This window comes from Chiloscyllium plagiosum, chromosome 12, assembly GCF_004010195.1.
Source record: "Chiloscyllium plagiosum isolate BGI_BamShark_2017 chromosome 12, ASM401019v2, whole genome shotgun sequence".
NCBI lineage: Eukaryota > Metazoa > Chordata > Chondrichthyes > Orectolobiformes > Hemiscylliidae > Chiloscyllium > Chiloscyllium plagiosum.
Genome location: NC_057721.1, coordinates 56,065,787 through 56,080,329, shown reverse-complemented (window position 1 = coordinate 56,080,329; position 14,543 = coordinate 56,065,787). Strand labels below are relative to the sequence as shown.

The 14,543-nt window shown below is 40.0% G+C and overlaps 1 protein-coding gene across 1 annotated transcript in view; it reads right to left on the bottom strand.

The window, feature by feature from the left end:
• LOC122555285 (mucin-3A-like) overlaps nt 1-14,543 on the bottom strand; it is a 462,531-nt gene that overhangs the window by 36,710 nt on the left and 411,278 nt on the right. Inside the window, exons 53-55 of the mRNA XM_043701128.1 lie at nt 13,763-13,831; nt 2,292-2,498; nt 490-598 (exon numbers count right to left, since the gene is read on the bottom strand). Coding sequence (XP_043557063.1) covers nt 490-598; nt 2,292-2,498; nt 13,763-13,831 — 385 coding nt within the window. The remainder of the gene's footprint in view (nt 1-489; nt 599-2,291; nt 2,499-13,762; nt 13,832-14,543) is intronic.

Genomic DNA, 14,543 nt, shown 5'->3' with positions numbered 1-14,543 from the left:
CCTTGCCCTTTGGTCTCCTTCCTATCGGATGTTGTGAAACTTGAAAGGGTTCAGAAAAGATTTACAAGGATGTTGCCAGGGTTGGAGGACCTGAGCTATAGGGAGAGGCTGAACAAGCTGGGTATGATTCTATTTTGAACACCTCTGAAAATGTCAGCATTTAACCTTTGATACTTAACAATCTCTCTATAAATAATACAATAGTACATTTTACAAGATTCCATACCCATATTAGAGCATTTCTGACCACGAATGTTGATTTGATAAGTCAGGCTTAAAGATTAGTGGATCTTTATCCATTGCATTTTAAATTCTGCTATCATGCAATATTTTCCCAAATACCTCTTATATTCTAGGAGATAACCATTTGAGAATTCTTTGATGCATGTGATGCAGAGAGATGTGGCATTAATTACATTCTCAAAGTCCAGCAAAACGGACCAGAATATGACACATGCAATGGTGAGGGAATAAAACAGCATTTTTCACCTTGTATTTGGTTTAAGGTTTTCCACTGCAGCGTGTGTTTGATTAGTGACAGTAATAAGTTCTTCTGTTTTGTTGTCCAACCCTTGCATTGTTGAAACAACTTCATATTCTGGAAGACAAGCATGTAAAGATCTCAGTAGAGAATATGATGCACAATGACAAATGATATGCATATTTCATATCATGCATGAGTAAAACTAACTTCAATTAGATTATCAAAGCCTCCGCGCATTAGTTGCACATTTTCCTACTTCCTGATGTATATTCTATCCTAGAAGCATAATTTAGTTGCAGGGTAAAATAGTTCAGACCATTTCCTGACTGCAGGCAGGATTGAATAAGTTTTTCTCCACATGAAGAATGGTTAATGTATCAAATGGATATCAGGCTAAACCTGTGGGCAGAAAGGCCTGAAACTCTCACCAGGTGGGAGAAGTACAGAATTTAGAACAAAATATAATCCCCTCAGCATTCTGCCCTGTTTTTTTCAGTCAATGAAATTCCACAGATGAGGAGGAAAGGGAAAAAGAATCTTCCACTCCCCCCCCACTATCCCAGTAAAGCTGCATGTCTAGAGGAATTCCTGGGAATTAGGCTTAATTTGTCCTGATAATCTCTGAAGGAATTTTTATTTCCCAGCTGACAGCCAGTCCAAATTCCAATGAGATCCCAGGTCTCACCCAAAGGTAATGGATCTCTCTCTGATGCACTCTTCCAGGAGTGGGCCATTTGTCCTGAGAATACAAACTCCTTCCCAATCTGGAATGTGCTGTCAGACATAAGCAGATGTTTGGCCCACTCTGCTACGCTTCTGCCAATAGCACAGGCCTATCAAAATGTCAGGCTTTAAAGCTCTGAAACTAATTACAAAAACCTCAAACACTGCGAGGGAGGGAATGTAAGATAGTTTGGGATTGATATAAAATGTTATTTGAACAATCCTGGTTCATGTCAATCCAACCTGACCTCTGTTAGTGCCTTATAATTGAAGAGAAGACTGTTTCCATGAAAGGACTGGTTTCAAAAACCTGGCATTACACGTAATTTGACAAAAATTGATGATAAAATTTATGGCCATTCAGTAATGAAGTAAGTACTAATGCAGGATAGAGTATTAAAGGGCTAATTTGTCTGACCTTTGCTCATGAACAATATCACTTCCCCATGAGTAAAGTTCAGAGAAAAAAAGAGGCTGAAAGCCTGCCCAAGATTATTTGATAGGCATGTTTCCTGTGTTCCTGGCCTATTGCACATTTCCTTATCACTCTTGACTAAGCATTCAGTGAAACTTGGTATTATAGCCAACTCCTAACTATCAGTAATTAGGTAATTTATAGTAAAGTTCTACAGGGAGCTAGAAATTGTCAATCTCAATACCAGTAAGCAAATTTATTTTCCTTTCTGCTAGTTATAGCAGGGGACGGACCTTGCATTGTATGTTACACCTAGACAGTGTTAATGACCCAACAGGAATATGCCTACTCAAAAACAACAGATTTCAAATGCAGTGTTCTTGTTTAGAACTAGGGTAGAAGAGGCTGGAAAAAATCAATCCCTAATATTTTGTTTGTTCTGTTTACACCTGGTACTCTTTAGTGAAAAATGGGGTAGTTTCTTAAATGCAATAATGGGAGGACAGGTTCCTCATCACCAGTGTGATCGTGGGAAACAAAAGTCTATCTACTGTTTACTTAACAAAGCTAACAAAATAACAGAACACACTGTCTCAACTGTACTGCAACAATTGTAAACAGTCAAAATATTTATTCTAGACAAAATATTATAAATTATAATGCTATTACCACTAGCGGTGTCATTTTCATTACTCTCCCAGTCTACTATGAGAAAGGTTGGGCAGCCTTCAACAGTCACAAGTGTCAGGTTGGAAGGAGGGTATCGAGGAGGAGCTGTGGCTTTATTGTTTGTTATGTTTTCATGAGGAAAATGCTTCAGTGATTCAGTAATGGAGCAGGGCCTGTCTTGCTTTGTCAAATATTTCACGTAAGAACCTTAGAAGGAAAAGAGAAGCAGGATAATCAATCAATCAATAATCTCTATCCAATAGAGTACTGGATACCATAGCAAATGTATGGCTCCTCTTGTTGATTGAACAATTGGTTCGTAACATGCCAGTTGTCCTTCCAATTTCACACCTCAAGCACAAGAATAAAATCATTATTAATTGTGTTCTTCAGAGTCCAAAGTAGAACCTAGGTGCTCTCTATTCTTGTTGCATGTTCAAAATAATGCTTTCCATTTACGAACACAAAACATATAAAATATAAATGCCATTCAGCTCAATCAAATGTACAATTTTCTCACCTTGAATTCAGCCCAAAGGATGGATTTGAACAAACATAACATTTCTAAAAACAGAATTATTTGAAAGGTTTCCTTAACTTCCAAGGTTAATTGATTAAAGCCACAATATTAATATGATCTTAATGATTTAGCTGACAAGGAGTTGATCAACACATAAACTTTTGAGCATTCTGCACATACTTACTGCTCTGCACACAAAGCTCTTCTCCATTTCTTTTGTCACTGATTCTCTCTCGATGGGTGATCACCACGCAAGTTCAATAGTGTGTTTATGTTTGCTTTATTCATTACTGGTAGCATCTTCAGACCTGGGGCATATTTCAGTTGAACCTTTTTTCCAATGAAAGAAGTTTACTTTTCTCCACATTATGTTGATGATTGACCTTTCCCAATTCGAGCACCATGTAATGTTTGCTTACATTTCAATCAATTTTATACCCTTACTGTAACTCTGTAATTTTACAAACCTTTATTCATTGAAATTTTTTAAAAAATGTTTTAGGTGAGCCTCTTCATACCGGAACTTCTGCATCACTGTTACATGGTTAAACCCTAATATCCAAGTGGAGTCCAGCTTTGCTTACTCACTTCTGCGGCCCAAGCTACAGTTATGTGCATCTGTTGCATATTCTACTAATATTTCCAATAAAGTATAATAGGATTACTCAAGACATTCCTTATTTGCAAAATTTCCTAGGTCTTTGCATCTTGAGGTTAAACATGGAGAATTAAGTTTTCATACCTGAGTCGTGTGTCATAAGTGGTGGTGGCCAATTTGCCACCTTAAAGTGGATTTGATCACCACTGACACTTCGACTGAACCAAAACATTGGTGCCTTGTAATACTTTCAAGGATCCACCAGCAGTTCAAGTTAATATGTCCAATTTGAGGTTTTCAAGTAATCGCACAGATGCACAGCTCTTCAGATTCGTGAAGATTTAGAAACTGACTAAAGGCATCCTCTTGAGAGTATAACTGCAACCGTTTACAAAATGAATGAAATGAATTATTTATTTACATTAAGGGATAACATTTTAAGTGATGTTTCTTTACTGTAGGGACAAGGTGAATTTTAAAAGTGTTGCTGACCTGATTGTATCTTTGACTAATTGCTGAGTTGACCTTGTCCAATCACTAAACTGACAAACCTGCAAGCAAGCAACATTTCAGCACTATCACTGCTGGGATCTCCCTGACTTCAAGATCACTGGAGTAGAAATCTTCAGCATGATTGAAAGATGAGCATAATCATATCCCCAGCATATCACGCTTCACAGAAGCAGCAATTTAAGCTACAATTCAATGTCTTTTTTGGCTCCAATAGTCAAACTACAGGTTTGGGTCATAAGTTCTTGTTCTTCCTGCAGTCCATAGTTTTAGAGAGATTAATTTCAGGCAGTGTTCACTTTGAGGTTGGAATGTCATGGTAACAATGAATTGAAATGTCATGGTTTGCCTGTCTATGTTTGTAGAGAAAGTGAGGTCTGCAGATGCTGGAGATCAGAGCTGGAAATGTGTTGCTGGAAAAGCGCAGCAGGTCAGGCAGCATCCAGGGAACAGGAGAATCGACGTTTCGGGCATAAGCCCTTCCTGAAGAAGGGCTTATGCCCGAAACGTCGATTCTCCTGTTCCCTGGATGCTGCCTGACCTGCTGCGCTTTTCCAGCAACACATTTCCTGTCTATGTTTGTAGCTTGCAATTAATGAACATTGCCACTGGCACTTCTGTCCATCTTTTCCAAGTACTCACAGGAATTTCTTCTCAGCATTTTTCAGCAAATTATGTTGTGCATTTGTCACTGCTAGATCAGAGAACACCTTATTGTGTCATTGTTAATATTGTAGAAATTTATAAGCTATTGTGTTTTACCAGAGCATAGAAGGTACCTCATGATATTAGCTCCTTGAAGTCCCTAATCCCAATATTATATTTTCGTTTTCTTTTGCAATTTTGTCAATGTGCATCAACAGACACTGCCCTAATTTTCTTTAATCAGTCTCCCCATTTCAAAGGGAGGCATCTGAAGGGAGGAACAGAGATGTCTATGTGGGGATGGGTTTTGTCCAAATGAATGGCCTACCACTAAATAGATCCCCTAATGCATAGCAGGTCTTGAAACATCTGTAGAAAGAAAGAGCAACAGAATTTACATTCCAGGCTGGTGATCTTCCACCAGATGAAAGTCACCAACTGAAAACATTGGGCAAGATATTGAGTTTTGGCTCAAGGGCCCCATGTCAGTAAAGTAGCCACCCAGCCATGGTGATTTTCAGCTAGATTTTCAAGAACTGCCCAACCAGTATCCAGAAAGCCGGATTCTCATCCAATTAGATTAGATTAGATTACTTTACAGTGTGGAAACAGGCCCTTCGGCCCAACAAGTCCACACCGACCCGCCGAAGCGTAACCCACCCATACCCCTACATGAAACCGGAGCACCCGGAGGAAACCCACGCAGACACGGGGAGAACGTGCAAACTCCACACAGTCAGTCGCCTGAGGCGGGAATTGAACCCGGATCTCTGGCGCTGCGAGGCAGCAGTGCTAACCACTGTGCCACCGTGCCGCCCATTAGTGACAGCAGGTAAGCTATCAAAACTGGAAGGCAAGCTGGAGATCATCCGGTACAGAACTAGAATGCAGTCGCTATGTAAAGAGAGGCTGTCTCCATCGTGAGACCCCATTGTCCAACTTCTTAAACTTTTATACCAAACAAAACTTCAGTAGCCAGGCTACCATTCTGGAGGGAAATCTCTACCAAATGGAGACCTGCAGTCACACCTTTTCCAGGCAGATGTGGGGGCTTTAAAGTCTGCTTGGAGTGATAGCCTGTGGCCCCCTAATCCACCATTAGTCATGCACCCTATATGGAGCCAAGAAAAGCCTGCTCTTTGACTTTATTTTTCTCTCTCTACTAAAACTCCTTGACAAACAGGATTTTCAACATTTTTGGTTTACATTTCAGATTTTTAGCACCGGCAGTTATTTATTGTTATTCCCATCTTCATTCTTTTCATATACATGCAAATACAATTCAAACATTTTTGCCCATGCAATTAATTCATTGAAATCTTTCTCAAACATTTCCAATTTCCTTTCCATTACTTACCACACTCTGTTACTTAGTAACATTAGTGCATTCACATAAATACTGATGTTGCTCACATTTACATACATGATAAACAGACAAGTACTTAATATTTATTTTAAGTTTTGCCCTTTAAGCAGGCTATTTCTTGTCATTATGGTATGGAGGATAACATATATAAATAACATTCATTTGCATCAATGTCCATCAATGTTTCAAGATCTCAGTAAATATTCTGGAAGGCATGAAGAGAACGCAATCATATAAAAACATTTCAGCTATCTGGTTACATTTTCTCTTCATCTTTAATGCTGCTCTTTCCCTTATTGGCACCTAGGTTCAAAAAAGCCTTTGAGCCAATTTGGCTAATGGCTCATATTGTTCCATCCAGTTTTCAATTAGTTTTCCAATGGAATGCCCTCATGTGACCTTCTTAGAAGAAATGGAGCACCAAGGAATGCAGGAAAATCAGGCTCCACACAAGATGCTGTGCATATTACTGCATCCGCAGGCAAAGTGAACAGATCTGATTTTAATAGATCATTACTGCACGTGGCAACCTCTCTTCCTTGGGTTAATTCTTTGGCTCTCAGATTTCTTTCATTGCAAAAGCCACAGAGTATTATTCCTGTCAATGGCAGCACCCCAATCATGGTTTATCATGATCTACGTGGGCAGCATTCGAGGAGGCATTACAGGTTGAACAAGAACAAATTAGCTTATTGGTCACACTTGCCAGGAGTTCCCTGATCATTTCTGAGGACCTTGTCTGGGCAAATAGAACTAAAATAGTGATGTCCCATGTAATATAAGATAACCCACAGATACCATGCAGCAAAGGGGCATGGCAGCTCTTGTCGTCTGCAGCACTTTGCAGGTATAATGTGACACTAAATTGTGAGGTTAGTGATATTCAGATGCAAAGACAAAAAAGTATTGTTGTGAACACCCTGCAGCCATAAAATGCATGTTTGATACTCAGCTGCTTATTATCCAGTTTGTCAATTGCTGCTTGCACTTTGGCTTTCCTTTTCCCTCAGTTTTCCCCTCCTCTTCTTTGTCCTTAACCCTTTGTCTTCAATAGCACAGCCACTAATGGGTGAGATTATCTTCTGAGGTTTTCCAATGTCATTCAGAATTTTGTTGCATTACAGTGCCACTATCCTTTAGACCTGCCATTCATTCTCTATCTCCCTATATCACTTAGGCCTTGATGTTCATTCTGGGACAGACACACAATACTGGGAGAACCTGACCTTAGAAGTAGCTACATGCACTCCTCACTTTCAATCCCTGGGGTGTCATCTACTCATGTCCTGTACTCATCTCATACATCTTATGTCATATTATTGTCTACTCCTACGCAACTTTTTCTCTTCACCTATAACATGACCTGATTTAGTATCCAAAGGTACCCATGCACACAGCAGGAAAAAAAGTTTTATTATTTAAAATTCTATATTTATCTGTTTAAAAAAAATTGTCATTCATAAAAACACATTTCGACAGATGCTAACACTTTGATATATCTGGAAAGGCGTTTACATATTTACGAGTTCCAAGAGGTTTCGGCATCTTTCATTGATAATTGCTCTGCAGTTTATTTGAATTAGAATCCCTACAGTGTGGAAACAGGCCCTTCGGCCCAACAAGTCCACACCAACCCTGTGAAGAGTAACATACCCAGACCCATTCCCCTACCCTATATTTATCCTTAACTACTAACCTGCACTGTGGGCAATTTAGCATGGCCAATTCACCTAACCTGCACATCTTTGAATTGTGGGACGAAACCAGAGCACATGGAGGAAACCCACGCAGACACGGGGAGAATGTGCAAACTCCACACAGACAGATGCCCAAGGTTGGAATTGAACAAGGATCCCTGGCACTGTGAGGCAGCAGTGCTAACCACTGAGCCACCATACCACATGAAAACCCAAAAAGGGACCTATCCTTTATCATCAACTTGGCCTGGTATTCTGGCGCAAACCCCTGATCATCAAGGTCCACGGGGAAGCCTTAGAGAACGTTGACCACTTCCAATGCCTCAGAATTGTCCTGTCGACCAAAGCAGCTATTGATGAAGAGATCCAACACTGCCTCCAATGTGCTAGCACAGCATGTGGCATCCTGAGGTAAAGGATGTTTGAGAACATCGTCAGATCCGACACCAAGACTATGGTTTACAGAGCTGTGGTGGTTTCCATTCTCCTATGTGGCTGAAACTTGGACTGAAATACAGCAGACACCTTAAGGAGCTGCAGCAGTCCGACCAACGCTGCCTGCGCAAGGTTGTGTGAATCTGCTGGGAAGAAAGGTGCACTAACACCAGCATCCTCAACCAGGCCACTATCCCCAGCATCAAGGCACTGATCACCCTTGATTGGTTACAATGAGTTGGGCACACCATCCGCATAACCAACACAAGATTCCCTGAGTGGGTGCTCCCAGCCTCAAAATGGTATGCAAGCCCGAGGTGGACAGGGGATGTGCTTCAATGATACCCTCAAGGCCTCATTGGTGAAGTGAAGCATTCTCACAGCCACTTGGGGAATCACTGGCCCAAGACTCTCCAAAGTGGAGGAGGAGCAGCCTCAGGGAAGGTGTCAAGCACCTCGAGACTTGCCACTGAGAAAAAATAGAAGCCAGGCAAAAACAGCGAAAGGAGAGTGTCAATGGTCCATCCACATCTTCCTATGACCACCACCTGCCCAAGTGTAACAGAGCCTGTGGCAGCCATATCAGTCTGTACAGCCACTTACAGACTCACCCTGAGAGTGGAAGAGAGTCATCCTCATCAGCGAAGCAAAGCCAAAGATGATTATAATCTCAAAGCATACCTATCCTCTAAATCATTGGATACCTAACCAACCCCACGCACCCCCCCTCCCCATATATTGGTTGGGTTATGTCAGCTCTCTGAAGGAGTACACTAGCAATCCTAAATAAATGCACTGAGAACAGACTTTCTCTGATCTGGGCTGGTCCATCTTTGGTGTGGAGTTACAAAAATGGGATTTAAATGGAGACAGCTGATATTTAAATGAACATCTGCCCTTCAGGAACTGTACATGATTGAAGCCCAAAACCAACTCCAGTTCAGCACCCACAAAAGTGCAAAGTGTCACGTTTAGAGGGAGGACTTGAGATATCAGATCACTTCTGTCATTTCTGCTGGGTCTTTAACCTCACAAAAATCTAGTCCTGAGAACTATACATATATTCATGTTAATAACTGATTAAGGAAAATGGAGATGGAAACATCACACATTCCCTTCCAATGGTCTGCAGTTCACCAAACCCACACTGGCATAAACTGCAGCAAAGCGAATATAAACTTTTTAGTCTTCAAGTAAATAATCCACTGTTGGTATTCCTTCGTTAAATGAGACAGACATTTGAATGATTGCAGCAGATGTCTCTGAAAATTTCCATGTCAATCAAGCTTCAGTAATAAAGTAAAATATCTTGCTCCATATGAGGTGTGAGAAGTCTAATGAATTAATCTGGATTCTGATGCAATGTTAAATTTTAAACTTGCTAATTCATTTCACAAGCATCAATAGACATTGCTACATTTTCATAGAATTTCCAGGAAATTTAACAAATGTGACCTGGTGCACCTGCACCAACGTCACTGCTCTTTAGATGAATACAGCTGACCTTCTACAGTAGGCTCTCAAATAAGTTTGCTGTACTTCTGTTTTGAATATTCCATTAAGATAACATTTGTTATCCTTCAATCTTCAGGTACAGTCCCTTATTGATGCAATTCCTAGAAATATTAACCAGAGTCTCGTCTATTTCCTGGCTGATTTCTTGATGAGTCTGAGGTTCATCTTATCCAATGCAGGTGCCCTTCAGACAGTTAATTCCTGAGTTTCTTTGAACGTATGTTTCATTGATCTTTACATGTGTTGTGAATTCCATGCCAAATAAGTGGATCTGGATTTTGTCCATACTCTTCATTTCTTAAGACTGATGTGATGAATAGATTTAACATCTGCCACTTCCTGATTCTCTGTAATATTTCTACCCAATTATCCCTCAGAGGAACTACCTGGCCTTTTGTACTTTGTTTCATATATCGCTAAAACAAATTCCTTAGATCCTTTTTGCTTCTGTCTACAATCTGGTTTTCTCCTCTGCTCTTATTTCTATCCATTTTGGACATCCTCTACTTAGCTTTGAACCACTGCCAATGTTTAGCTCAAAATTACTCCTGGTGATATGAGCGGATGAGTGCTCATGGATTCTAACACTCTGATTGGCAGTAAGGAAATAGCAGATGTTAGAGGCATCAGGACATTAATCTCAATGTCTGGAAATTGGCCTAGATTTTTGAGAACTTGATTTCTTCATAAAATTCTTTTAAAAAGTGATAATGAACAGAATCCTGAGTTTCCACATTACATATTAGGAATTATTATTTGATGATGGGCTACTATAAGTGTGAGTAAAACTTTTAGTTTAAAACAAAACAAAAAGCAACGGGAATATTTATATAACATTTTTGCACAAGTTTAGGATGGTACACAGGCTGGGGCACTGAAAGTGATTGTGTCAAATCTTCCACCTTAATTTCAAAAGAAAAATATTGGATGAGGAAATATGCCACAGAATTGCATCATTGAAAATATTAGTCCAATTAAGAAATGAGAATTGTATAATGAAAGAAAGTGTGGGTTAAAGGAGGTTGAAGTTGTTGTGGATAAACTCCTGGAGCTCATGATACACGATGATTTTATTGAATACTTGAGAAAAGTGCAAGCTAATTAGCGTCACGGCTGAATCTTACATCTTTATAAAATAAGTCTGACTTGCGTAGTGTTTCTTACAGGGTTTGTCACCGCAAGGGCTAGCAAGTTCTCTCACATATCTTACCAAACATCTCTCATCAATTAACTATCCTAATTCTATAGCATCTCTCACTTCTGATTTCCAATACACCTTACAACACACCACTCTGGGAACAACATGCCACTCTACAAGTATCCAGGAATTCACTGGCCATTCCTTGAGCCCATGCCATCTTTAAAAGTCCTTTGTACATGTAGATAGCTTGCCAATATTTGCGCTGGACTTGAAGACAAAGGAAAATTGGTGCCTTGTTTCGCCGGCAGGGTCCTGAAGGTCGCTCTGGATGGGATGGTGCTAAGACAGGACTCCCCCCCCCCCTCCCCCAGGACCAGCAGTGGAGTCTATGACACCAGACCATGCCAGCCCAGTCCGAGGGTGCCATCCACTCAGTTTCAGCCATCTGAAAGAATACACAGCAATATAGAAAGAGGATCAATGTCCTTCTCCAATTCACTAGCCTAAGATCTACCATCTTCTCTCTGATGTTGCACACGCTGCTACTGTACCCATCTCCTACCAGTCTCATGGTCTAATACTTTTAATGTTGCCTGCAACATCTTCCCGATTGGTCTCACCATGCCCGTAAACTCTTGTCACCACTGACCCTACATTCTCTTTGCACAACCCACTCACTCATTCGGCAAACTTCCCCACCTTCATGAACAGTAACAGCTGGGCCATTCATTTTCATTTCCTATAATACCTGCCTCTATCATTCCTGAAGCCATCCAGCCCACAATACGACAGAAAGAGTTAAGACTGGTATTCTTCTGCCAGTAATTTGGTTCCTCACCACTTAGGAGGAGAGGATCCTGATTGATTACCCAAGCTCGACTTGCACTGGTATCAGAGGATACCCTTCACTTGTGGCACAGCAAGATAACAGTAAAATGAACCTCATATCACTCGAGGAGCAAAGCATAAAAGGGAAAGAAAACACAAATTAGGGTTTCAAAGAGCTTCCAGGAAGCATCAAGTTGAGCGAGTGCTACGATAGTGAATTAAGAGACCAGGGATGTAACTTAGTCCGGTTCATCTGATGCTCATGACCCCCTGAGCACACAGTATCCTTCTAGCAGCACTGAAGTGCAGAAGTGTCAGTTAAGTATATTGGCAGTGTGCCATGAAGGCTTTTAGAGTCAATGTTGATTGACAATGTTGATTGTCAATGCTCTTGGATGTGGAGTATGTGTGGCTGGAGCCTATGTTTCCTACACTCAGAGTAAGTGGTTATCTGAATTCGCCAGGTATTCTGCTTTGTTTTCCTTGTCTAGTTTTCTCAACACCTAGCTTGTTTAACGGGTTTGTTAAAAAGGGAGTCTGAATATTAAGTTGGTGAGTTGTGCCATTAAAAAGACTTTTAACAAGCTTTAATCCTTGTTCATTGGCATCTTGCTGCTGCCCAGTGAGAATCATGCCATGCTGTTGATGGAAAGCAGAAAAGACGTAGTGAAGGGGCTTTTGTAGTTCAGTGGTAATTTTTCTACCATTGAGTCAAGAGTCCTGGTGTGGAGTTGAACCATAACACATCTAAACAAGTTGATTAAAAATATCTAAAAGATAGAATGACATGATTGCAATGCTTTGATGTGCCTTGAGGCACTTGTCATCTGATTCTGCCACACAGCTCACCATTGCCCACATTGCTTAGACCCCTATAGGATTCTACCAATGGGTTAAACAGTCTCTTTCTGCATTATGACCATTCTATGAAATCATGGATAGAAATCATGTCAACTAAATTGGCTTTTGACTTTTCTAACATTTACCATTTGAAAGAATGAAGATTTTGGTCAACAAGATCACGTTTAAAGTCAGTTTTTAGATAATCTTGCTTTTCTTCAGAAATTCTGACTGCTTTCAACAGGTACATGTTAATTTTTCTTAGTAATGTTAATTTATATGAATAGATTTAATCCATTATCACTTTGTTTATACAAAGCAATGACACAGATGTGATTGAAAAAATTATTTGTTATCTGACAATTGTTTGTCTTTCTTTTCATACGTTTTGGCAATTATACTTTCCTGCTCATCACGGCAAATGTTCTGAATCTCAATGTTGGTTGCCAGGAATAATTTTTTTGAGGACAGGCTGCTGTCTGGCAGGATGTCAAAATGTGGTGCATACTCACAGAATTAGGTTTCATTGACAGCAACAAATATTCCGAGGTCAATCATAATTCAACCAATACTAAATAGCACCTTTCCTCCAAAATAATGTGCCTAAATTCCGAAAAGATCCAATGCAAATTTTTATCGTTTACACACCAAACAATTGTATACTTCCTTTGTTACATTCATCAACTTAGTACAATTTGAACAGTCCAGAGCTTCAGCCTCATGGCTCATCAACAAAGGCTCTCCATTTGTTTCACATGAAAACAAGGGGAGGAGAGCTTCACCCCGCTAACTTGCACTTGATTGGAAGCTGGATCCCAGAGAAGAAACAATCGCATTTCCCATCGCTTCACTCTGTCAACATCACCCTACTTTGGTTTACCCTTTTATCTAAGTGGTTGGAGATTGAATCAAATTGTATATAATGTCTTATCATAACATTCAAACTTCCTAAGGTACTTCCTATGTAACAAATGGAAGTCACCATTGTTACATAGACTTATGCAGGCAGACAAAAGCAGACATTTTGCACACAAGGACCCATGAAAAGCAGTGGTATGTATGATGAGCCAGTGAGTTTGGCGGTGTTGATCGAGTGAAGAATATTGGTTAGAACACCATGTAAACTCCCTTCTCTTCTTGAATAGTACCATGCTATTTTTAGTATCTATCAAAACCACACTGAGCAGCTGATGGGGCTTCATTTAGAATTGAATCTGAAGGACTGCATCTTTGACAATGCAGCACTCCCTCAGTACTGCACTAAAGTGCCAGCCTAGATTATGTTCTCAAGTCCTGGGGTGGGGCTTGAACCCACAACCTTCCGACTCAGAGGCAAGAATGCTACCAACTGAGCCAAGCTGACAGGAATACTGTACCTCTAAATCTTTCTTGCCCCTGGCCATCAATATTAGATACTGGGGTTGATCTGAAGACAGGCGAACTTTCTGTAATAAATTTAAAAGAAAGCAATTTTAAAAGTCTGAAATTGATTTTTTGGTTTTGTGCACATTGTACCTGAAAAGAAACAGTGAAACTATGGCAAAAGAACAGAAACTGCTGGTGAATCAATCAGAATCTGTTGTAAGTTCATATACTTCATCAGAACTTCAAAACTAAAGATAACCAAAAACTTAGCACTGGTAGGTAAAAAGAGAGAACCAGGAGTGGCAAAGAATCAGCTTGGATTTATGATGTAATTACTGATGGCGAAATTGTTAGGATTTGCCATCATTACAAAAGTAACAGCAATGTCTGAAAAAGTCCAGGTCTGTGCAGTCAGCACTGGAAATCCATCAGTTGCCATCAGTAATTCTATAGTAACCTATAGGGAGCACTATTGAGTTCCTTCTAGACTATAAATAGAAATCATTGAAATGATAGGAATTTGCCCATTTTACATTGTCAGTCTTACTGTAAATCCCTTGAAAATGTTACACTTTGTTGAATGGCATGTTATGGGATTCTAAGAGCAAACAATAGACATTTACTTATGAACAGCCTCACTAGCCCTGAAAAATTAATTTCTCACTTGTGCAAAGTCCACATTTTCTGTTATCAGGTAAAATTCATATTTTTAAAATAATGCGCTGGGTTTTACAGTCAATAATGAAGGCAGGAAACTTGCTGACCTCAAAAGAAAATTGCTCACAAGGATCT